We start from the raw sequence: 10,556 nt of genomic DNA on the forward strand, positions 1-10,556 counted from the left end.
GATCATGAATGAAGGTTTCAGGCGTTCAACCGGTGGCATGCTGGGACCTGGAGTCTATGTTACCAGAAGCTTTGAGAAAGCATCCCATTACCCTACAGAGTCATATGGTCAGCCGCTAGCTGTCCTCAAACTTTGTGTAAGAGTAGGCAAGGTGAAGAAGATTACTTATCAGGGTCATCCTTTGCAAATGACCTGGCATATGCATTGATATGACACAGCATGGGTTCCTCCCAATTGTGGGATGGTACCCAGTGGCCTAGAGGAGGATTGTGTTTATGATCCAAGGCGTATAAAAGTGTTGGACATCATTCCGAACCACAGGTATTGGTAGAATCTAGATTCAGAATTTGATAGATCCTATGGAACACCACAGTGTTGTTTGGGTAATCGGTGACCGTTAAATCAGGTAATGTCACTTCAGGAGTTAATGGCGACGGAGCACACTCAGCATAAAACAATGCGTTTGATATTTTTTTAAACATGAGTTTATGATAATCCTGTCGTTCATTTATTTACACAACGCATAAGTATTTATTGCCAGTTTTAAGAATACTGTGTAACTGGAGTTTTAGAGTTTTAGGATTTATGACACACACTGGTTTTTATGTTGAAAACAATCTACGGAATTTTTTTCAAAATAGACATTTAAACTGGAGAAACCGGACAGGACAGGTTTTGCAATACCTACAGCATTTACTGTAAATATGCTGCGTTAACTGGAAACACACTGGACTGGATTCCAATTATTCACTCAAAATTATTTCACTTTACACGTATTTTAAACTCTTTTGTAAGCACCCTTGGTTACCAAAAAAACGGTATTTGTAAAGCCAATAAATATACCCATTGTAAACACACACAAATAAAATCACTTATAAAGCACAAATGACCACTTTACTCAACTTTTATGTCTGTAACTTAAATGTCACATGATTACATATTAATAAAACTGTCACGAACGTGGGTGGTGAGGACAAGGACAGAGGACCCAGGTGCAGACAGCAGGTAAGGAGTTAACAAGACATTTGATAAAATATAAGTACAAAACAAACACCCACGGGGGGGTAACGTAACAAAACACAAGGGTATAAAACATGACACCAAGGACAAGGACTAACTACACCTAACCAGACTAAGACAACACTCGAATTAAATACAAAATAACTAAACTACACTGACAAGACAGGAACTCACCACATATGACACACACACGACAGTACAATGATTCAGCACAGGACAATGAAACAAGAGGACTATATAAAGGGGACTAAATCAAAGCGGAACAGGTGTGGGGCATGATCTAATGAACAGTTAAAACGAGGGATACAAAAGGGCGGGAACACAGACAAGGACCGGAGAGAGTATCTAAGGCCGACAGGGTCAAAATGACTCTCTCCACATAAAACAAGAGGTTCTATCATGGTTCTGCCACTAGGTCAAGAAAAGCAAGACAAGGTGGGGCAGAACCATGACATAAAACTGTGTGACATTGAACACATTGAAAATGACAAGCAGCCTGCTGTGCGTGTGGTTACATATGCTTGAGAATGTATCATTAACTTCTCAAGACCACATTTACTCTGGTAAATGAGAGTTGGTTAACTAATCAGTTTCAGATTCAGTGTTGTCAGATTCTCACCGGTTTGATGTGATCTTTCAGCAGATCTCTTCTGACACGATACTGTGGTTTCCTTTTTTAAAAGCAGATGACCTGCACCTATAGTGACTGGTCACTTATCCATGATGATACTGATAACCGTGGTAATTTTGGTCAAAATGTTCAGTTTTAAAACTTTCTGTAGCTACACCTAGCATGAGCATCTTATTTGAATACCACCTCATTGATTGTTGGATTGTATTGATTGTTGTTATTGAGACATTAAGTATTTGGTCAACACTTGTCTTATGTCCAATGCTTTTGTACTGTCCACGACTGGCCAAAATGGCCAAAATGTGTGAAAACGAATGATCGAAGAAGGATTGATTCTGTGCATTTACTATTCACATGCACTTTATGACTTAGCGAATCACAAGTTGGCTTCATTTGAAACTGCTGAAAATGAGTTTACTACTGTATGTGATCATTGTTTTGAGTAGTTTATCTGAATGCAGCTGCGTTAGAAGAGGTTGTCCTTTGGTGCTTGTCTCTGGCCAGCTCAGATGCCCATGCATTTTTCCTTATAGTAGTTAATAGAATTCGGGTGTATACTGTATGTTGCAATGTTAACTACAATGTTGTGGGATAGTTCAACCAAATATGTCATGGCAAACCTGTATGGCTTGCTTACTTCTGCATAACACAAAAGAAGATATTTTGAAGAACGTAGTATAACCAAACAACATGGGCCCCCATTGACTTCCATTGTATAGACACAAAACCACACAGACATTTTAAAAATATTTTCTTTTGTGTTCCACCGAAGTCACCGAGTCGTATACAGGTTTTAAACCATATGACAAATGATGAGATTTTTTATTTTTCTATGAACTATTCCTTTAAAGAAGCATTACCTAGCCGTGTGCGAAACAGCGATAATACACAAAATAGGATAACAACATCATATATTCAGTACATATGACACCTTTATTGTAATTTTCATTAAATATGTTGATTTGCTAGCGCCACCATGGCAACAAATGATGTAATTCGCACCCTCATATTGGCTTTGAGGTTTCTGAGGAAATGTCTTTAAAACAGAAATGAAATGAGAAAAAAAAAAACAGAAAGTATATGGCATTGGCATAGTCCAGTAATGGTGAGGTTTTTCCTCAAGGAAGACCGTTCTGACATCACCCTCTATGACATCATCTTCCAATTTAGTGGCGCACAGACACGATGTCACCACTGAGGGCAGTGTACATGCTTGAAAATCAGCCTTGGCCTGCTTTCGCATTTCTTGCCATTAGCAAAACAAACGTCAGGATCAATAAAAAGCACAAATATGCCTGAAAAATGATACACGTAGTTTCTCATAAGCTACTTATTGTATATTTCTTTTCTCATACAGCCATGATATAAAGTCAAAGGATAATAGTTTCACAGCCACTCATTATAGGAAAATTAAGCTACGTAGATCTGAAGGTAGGGTGATAGTTTTAGATATGTCGGGTCATAATGATAATAGCCTCTATCATCATTACCGTAACAGATCTGATAAAAATAAAACAAACAATTCGATAAGGAAACCATTACACAACGTAAGAGAAAAACAAAATCATGATCATTAAAAAAAAATAGTCCTCCATGCATTACCCAATGCTTGTCAGTTTGATGTATCATATATGCTACATTCTCTTTGATATCTGTTTTTTCTCATATTCTATGACATAAAGGTAAACATACAGTCCATATTAGTATTTTGCAATTCTCATAAATCAAATAAATTGGAATCATTAAGGAGCCAAACATTTTAAGCTAGCGAATATAAACAAAGCTCTTCTACAGCGTTTACTAAAATGTTTTCATTTTGCTGTAAGCCAGAATTTAAAGTACGTATTTTTAAAAGATTTTTTTTATTTTAGCGTTTTTTTATCTGAACGATCACAACATATGTACATCACCAGAACGATAGCAAGCTTAATATCAACATTCTTATCTTTCAAAATTTGATATATTGCACACAGACATAAAAATACAGTACAGACTTGGGGAAAGGTGATTCTCTTTACATATCTATACATTTAAAATGCATACCAAAACGGCTTAAAAAAAGAAACCGAAAATAAAATGTTAAAAATACACTCCTTTTATTAATGTCCATATATGCGAATGGCCCACGGGTTTCGGTGTAGGTGATGACCTCTGACAAAATGTTTCAACACTCTGGTCCATGTGCGCCTCGACGAGAAAGGGAGAATGGCGTGGTGGTAGGGAAGTAAGTGGGCTTAGGAGACACGCCTCCAGCTTGATTGACAGACAGTTGGGTGATAGTTACTCCTCGACAGGGGGAAATGAAGCTTAATATTCCATTAACTACACACAGAAAAACACACATCAACTCTAAAATAGGAATGTCATTCAATTATCATTCATCTCTGCATCTCAGTACTGCAACGAGTCTTACTTGATGGGCACGCTGGGGGCTCCGGAGCGATGGAAGTGAATGTTCAGCCACTTTCCATCTCGGCGGTGCCACACACGGGTCTCCTCTGACTGCATGGTGCGCGGCATCCCGCTCGCGTCCATGTACTGAGTCAGACGGATGTAGGCAATGCATGCCGCGTCCTCGCCGATCAGGTGCACGTGGGGGTTCAGTAGGATAGTGTGTACAGGTTTATTACCTTTAGACAATGCTAAGGGGATATAAAGAATGCATGATTAGTGGGTGTCAAGATCACAAGTCACCAAAATATAGAATTGTTCTAGTATTTTTTATTTTAATGCAAAAATTGTACAGTGTATATTGTGCCTTTAATTTTTTTATTTTTAAAATAATAAAATTTAAATTAAAAAAATATATATAATATTTAAAAATATAAAAAAATAGCTGTATATTTTCATTAAATTCTCATATATTAAAAAAACTCCCATATATTCTGATATTGGCATACAGTATATTTGAAAAACATTAATAAGCCCTATTCGCAAAGGATTAGTATTACCTGGGGACCTCTATTCATTTGTAATAATTGTGGAGGTTGTCTGTGATCTTAATCCCACGTGAATCAGCCATGTCTGTAATTTGTAAAGTACAAATTCCCCAACAAATTACCTACCATATTTTGACGAACACGAGGTCCTGTGATAATATTAGTCCCGTGCGAATGGGCATCTCTGATTTGGCGGGCTCGTATATCCTTTTTCAAGGTTTTATCTACCGTTCGTGAATAATGGAGGCTGTATTAAAGTGTTTTGATATTATTTCGTGTGCTGGGTCATATCCATAGCTGCCAACACTGCCGTTTGGCCGGGAGTCTCCCGTTTTGTTATTTCTCCCATGAAACTCCCGTACAGAGGGAGATCCCGGAATGCGATCGCAGGTCTCATATGCTGACAGGTATGGTCATATCGTTATACACAACTATACACTGAAAAAAATTATTATGTGCCTTAGTAAATTTAATGAAAATAAATTATTAAAATATACTTCATAGAATTATGTTCCTGTTTTTAACAAAAAAATATTTGTTAAAATAACGTAAAAATCTTGGGAATAAAATCGACTAATTTTGGTTGTTAAGATTTTAATTATTTTGTTTGAGTAATTTTAATTGAACAAATTGATTTTTGATGTTAAACCCATTTAAATTAGTTAAATTAAGTTTACCTATTTATTTTGTATTGAGACTACATAAATAATTTTTGTAGATATAAAATTCCTTGGCAGTTCATCTGTAGTTCCCAGCATGCTTTGCATCTGACTGCATTAGGAGATTCATTTTCCAGATTAACTATAATTTTAAGTGTTTTTCAGTAAAAAGAAAGACTTGTTCGTGTTTTGTGTCGATTTACATTTGAGATTTAGGAGAGTTTTGGTATTATTTTTATGTTTGGGTTTTTTAAGTGGTCACCGTTGTTCAGAAGAGAAGTGCTTTGACCTAGGGTCAGGGAGGTGAGGGAGGCACAATATTGGTCATGAAGTGTGTTATTTCACTTATTGAGCAGTAACTTTGCCAATGCCAGTACAGAGACCACCAGTCTCTTCTCACTTGACCATCTATGTCATAAAAAATAGTATATTTTAATATTAAAGTACCGTGAAGTTTGAGTTAGACACCTGTTTTTGTTCAACGTAATTGTTTTTTGTTTGTTTACTTTAAGAAATATTTACTTAATATTTTAACAAATACTAAATGTATTTCATAAGTAGAATTGACTTTATTCTGGTTAGTAAATTGTACTTGAATTATAGCAGCACATTTTACTTAAAAAATATTCGTGCAAATTGTTACAAGGATTTTATTAAGTAATTTCTACAAGTTATTTTTGTTCAGTGTATATACAAACTATACGCAAAGCCTTGCCTTCATGTCCAGGAAATAATTCTGTAAATTTGAGTAAAATCACAGGCTTCACTTATCCCGTGCAAATGCCCCACATGAAATACAGATGTGGCGAGGTAATTTCTAAATCACACGAGGTCCCCAGGTAATACTAATCACGTGCGAATAGGGCTATATATTTCCATAAAATTTCCATATATAAAAAACTGGCATATATTTTCATGAAATTACCATAATTAAAAAACTACCATTTATTTCCATAAAATTCCCATATATTTAAAAACTGTCATATATTTCTGTGAAATTCCCATATATAAAAAAATGACATATAGGCCTATTTTTATTAAATTGGCATATATTTAAAAAAACTGACATTTATTGCCATAAATAAAAAAACACTGCCATATATTTAAATCCCCATATATTTAAAAAATTGCCACATATTTCCTTAAAATTCCCATATATTAAAAACTGCCATATATTTCCTTGAAATTTACTACCAGTTTTTCCATGACTGTGGAACAATGGCTAGTTTTTAACACTAAAAATCTATAAAACAGTATTGATCTACATACCATTATCAAAGTAGAACCTGTGGAAATCATGTCCCTCCACCAAATTTCCCAGCGCCTCTGGCTCAAAGGAAGTTAAACCAGGATCACAAATCTTTCTGTGGAAAAAAGACAAAGAGATTTTAGAAAACTAGCGCTGCATTGTGTGGACATGTGTGGTTGTAATATGGTCATAAGACTATGTGTGAATTTTCCTCTGGTCCTCTATCTGTCAATCAAAAGCTGTAATTAAGTGAGCCTTGCTTCTAATTATAGATGGAGCACCTGTTGTGAAAAGGACAGGTGACCATTAGGTATAATCTCAGTAATCAAAGGAAAAATAAAGCAATGCGTCATTGTTCCTAAGAGGCTGTGGTCGTCATGGAGACGGGTCGGTGCGTTCACTCACGCGTAAGCCTCAAAGTCGCCGTTGTTGATGGACTCGATCAACTGCTCGGTCACCTTTATGATGTCCTGCTTTCGAGCTGAAACACATAGAGAGTCTAGGGTGTGAGTGGGCTGTCCTTGCAGCATGAGAATCCAAATTATTCATCATCAGAAACCAACATTTTAGGTGTCTAAATTTAAAACCTCTGTTTAGAAGCACAAGACCAAATGTAAAGTTTACAGTTCTGCCTTTAATGTTATTAATTGACTTTAGGGCTGGGCGATATATGAGCTATGATATTTTTGCAGTGACCTATTGCAGCTCAAAATGTGTAAGAAGTTCATTGTAGTCAGTTCAAAACTCAATAAAGTAACAAACAAACAAACAAAATAAAATCTATGAAGTAAAAAATGTACTGTATATATAATGTATAAAACAACTAGGACTGTCAAATCAAATAGTCGGTTACCAAAATTTTATTTTTATGTAATACAGTATATGTGTGTGTTGTGTTTATTTATGTGTGTAGTTATATTAATTTTATAAAATGTTTTAAATGTTTTAACTTTTTCAGTGGGACATTCAGAAATATTGATTTCTGAAAGAAAAATTGTTAAAACTGTTAATTTTTCTAATACATTTAGACATTCTTTTTATATACACTTAATATTTTTGGTTTGAGTTAGTCAGATTTACTTGTTTTTTAACTTACATTTACACAATCTAAACAGTATGGGGTGGTTTCCCGCACAGGGATTAGTTTAAACCAGGACTAGGTTTTAGCTAAATTGGGACATCTTCTTGAGACTCCTCATCTTGAGACAATGGCACTGCTGTTTTTTAAGTTGTGTCAGTGCAAGCAGCTTTCAGTTTAGACAGCTCTAACATTTATTTTAGTCTAGGACTAGTCTTAAACCCTGTACGGGAAACCACCCCTATATTTCATTGATTTCACAGCTTTAAAATGTACCCGTTTTTTTTTGAGTGTAAATTGTTTCACGTAAAATAACCGTAACATACACACACATATATATATATATATATATATATACAGTAAATATCTAATGTTTAAATATAAATATGTTACACATATTTTGCAAATATATACATGTATGTTTGTGTATTTATTAGGGCTGTCAATAGATTCAAAATTTTAATTGTGATTAATCGCACCTTTTTTGTGTGATTAACTGCGATTAATCGCACACGTTTAGTGAAATTAAACATACACTATTTATTTTGTTTAACATGTTTATTTTAGTACTGTCAATCGATTGAAAAAATTAACTAACTAATCACACACAGCTCTAATAATTTAACATTTTATCTCCAAATTAATGTAGATCTAATATTTGTCTTTATTTAATATATTATTTTTTTCTACTAATCAAACCCATTATAATAAGTGTGCCCTTCCTACCTGTCTAACAGGCAGGAAATATACAGAAAATAAATAAAGTTCTCAAACACTTTATTGTCTTTACTGCTAAATGCATGAAATATAGAAGAATTCTCATAGAAGCTTCAAAATCACATTGATTTCTTCTTTTATTTTGTTCTTTGATTAACATTAGTGACAGGAGTCACAGCAGAACGTTTAAGAACGCGGCCCCTTTAGGAGCTGCTGCTCTAAGCTGGTCTAAAATGCGCTTCCTATTTTCACTACTCTTTGCATTCATTTAAGACTTTATTTAACTCGTTGAAGACTGTGCTTGCGAAAATACTAGACAAAATGTGCTTTCTGGCATAATCCTGTGTGTTTTTGTTCATTCAAGCATGAAAGAGAAGTTAATACTGGTGCGCTATCTGATTCTGAAGCAGCCTTAAGGCAATGTGTACACCAGATGGGACCGCTGTCGCGTTGCGTCGAGCCGTGTTCCACAGCCAGAAGCTGTCAATCTATACTGGACGTGTCAATACAACCATTTCAAATTGCGCCTAAATAGGTTAAATGATGTTTTATTAACTAAGTTCGGGAGAAGCCGGAGCATATAATCAACCTCGGCCGGTTCACCATTGGCAACCACGTCATCTATCCAAACGAGTTTCGTTAACAAAATTCAGGTGAAGCCGGAGCTCATAATCAAACCCGGCTGGTTCGCTACCAGCAATCACGATTTTCACCCTATCAGCTCAAGCGAGCCTCCGCATAAATAAGACCAGAATTCTTACATGCTCCTTCTCTACAGTAATGCAACATTGCAACATGTCAGAGACACCGACTTCAGTCGCAAACGACAGCCTTACCGCTCAGGATTCTCCTGCGCTTTCGAGCGCTCTTCAGCGTTCCTGTCCCAGCGCGGATGCATCTAAGGAGCCTGAGGCTACACCACGAGGCCGCCAGCTTCGTCGGTCCGCACAACGCGCTTCAAAGCGCCGATGCTCTGCCTCGCCGCGCTCAACCGAACAACAACTTCTCTCGCCAGCGTCGTCATACGCTTCAGCACTTACGGCCATCCCAGCCATCGGGAAGTGGACCGTCGCAGGCTTGCGTCAAGCTTTGGCCAAGCGGGACGTCATCCCCAGCAAGCGGCACAGCAAAGCGGAGTTGTACAGCTTATACTCCTCTTTGCAGACAGAGGCCCCGCCTTCGACCTCAGAGGAGACGAACCAGGATCCCGGATCATCTCGAGCGCAGCCAGGCCCTTCCTCTTCGACAGCGAGGCAACACTCCCAACCACCATGCCGCCGCAGCAGGCCGTCTGCAAGTCTGGGCCGCGCCCCAGAGGAGCAGCTTTTGCCGCCAGCCGCCTTCCAGCTCAGTGATTTGGAGGAATCGTTTCCGGTTCCAAAATTCTACAGCTACCAGGACAACGCGAGCCGGCCGTCAAGGGCGGTTCGACAATTTATCAACCCCTCCCCCCACATCAGTCCAAGCTCCTGGCCAGCGGCTCCGCAGATAACACCTAATGCGAGGCTGCCTCCGTTAGCGTCCCAGGCCCAGGTTTTAGGTTTCCCCCCCCTCACCCAAGGGTACGGCCCGTCCTACTTCCCTCAGGCCCTTGCCATGGATGCCGCTGCTAACGTGAGACTGCCTCCGTTAGACGCTCCATCGGCTGCTATTCCCTCCCTCCTCTCTCTACCACAGGCACGCCCAAGTTTCTCACTGGCTACAGCAACATCCATGCCGGTGCCATGCAACGCCCCGGTCTTGGAACCACCCCCTGTCTCCACAAGCATCAGGACGCAGATTTTGGCAGGTGCGGACATAGATTTATTTCAACTTCTATCACCACTTTCACCCCCGTTAGCAGATCGGCAGATTTCTTACGGCGACTTTTCGTTTACTTTCAAGAACGCATCCCACAGTCACTCCCGCACTCTGTCCTTCCCAGAATTCACAATGGCTTTTTCCCGCTTCACTGACGTGGTATGCACGGTGTTCCCTCACAGGAGACGTGAGCTCGGCGACTATCTCGCCATAGTTGCGGAGCTCGCGCTTTCCTACGGGGGGGCACATTTTTACACGTATCACAAGCTGTTTTCAGCAAAATGCGCCATAAGGGTGGCTCAGTGGAACCAGTGCCCCTACTGGGGAGCTCTGGACACTGAGCTCCACAACAGGGTGTTTTTGGGCGTACAAAATATATCTTGCGCGGTGTGCCGCTCCGTATCACACAACACCACAGCTTGTCCCTTGGTCACTCCCGCCATTTCCCCTGGCGAAACTATGC

General features: G+C 38.5%; 1 protein-coding gene across 3 annotated transcripts in view; it reads right to left on the reverse strand.

Moving 5' to 3' along the window:
- Positions 1-4,060: 4,060 nt before the first annotated feature.
- camk2d2 (calcium/calmodulin-dependent protein kinase (CaM kinase) II delta 2) overlaps positions 4,061-10,556 on the reverse strand; it is a 28,187-nt gene continuing 21,691 nt past the window's right edge. For all 3 annotated transcript variants that reach the window (XM_057331108.1, XM_057331107.1, XM_057331106.1), the window contains 4 exons: positions 7,678-7,692; positions 6,904-7,013; positions 6,519-6,613; positions 4,061-4,293 (listed from right to left, as the gene is read on the reverse strand). In XM_057331108.1, coding sequence (XP_057187091.1) covers positions 4,061-4,293; positions 6,519-6,613; positions 6,904-7,013; positions 7,678-7,692 — 453 coding nt within the window. The remainder of the gene's footprint in view (positions 4,294-6,518; positions 6,614-6,903; positions 7,014-7,677; positions 7,693-10,556) is intronic.

The sequence above is a fragment of the Triplophysa rosa genome, linkage group LG4 (genome assembly GCF_024868665.1).
Source record: "Triplophysa rosa linkage group LG4, Trosa_1v2, whole genome shotgun sequence".
NCBI lineage: Eukaryota > Metazoa > Chordata > Actinopteri > Cypriniformes > Nemacheilidae > Triplophysa > Triplophysa rosa.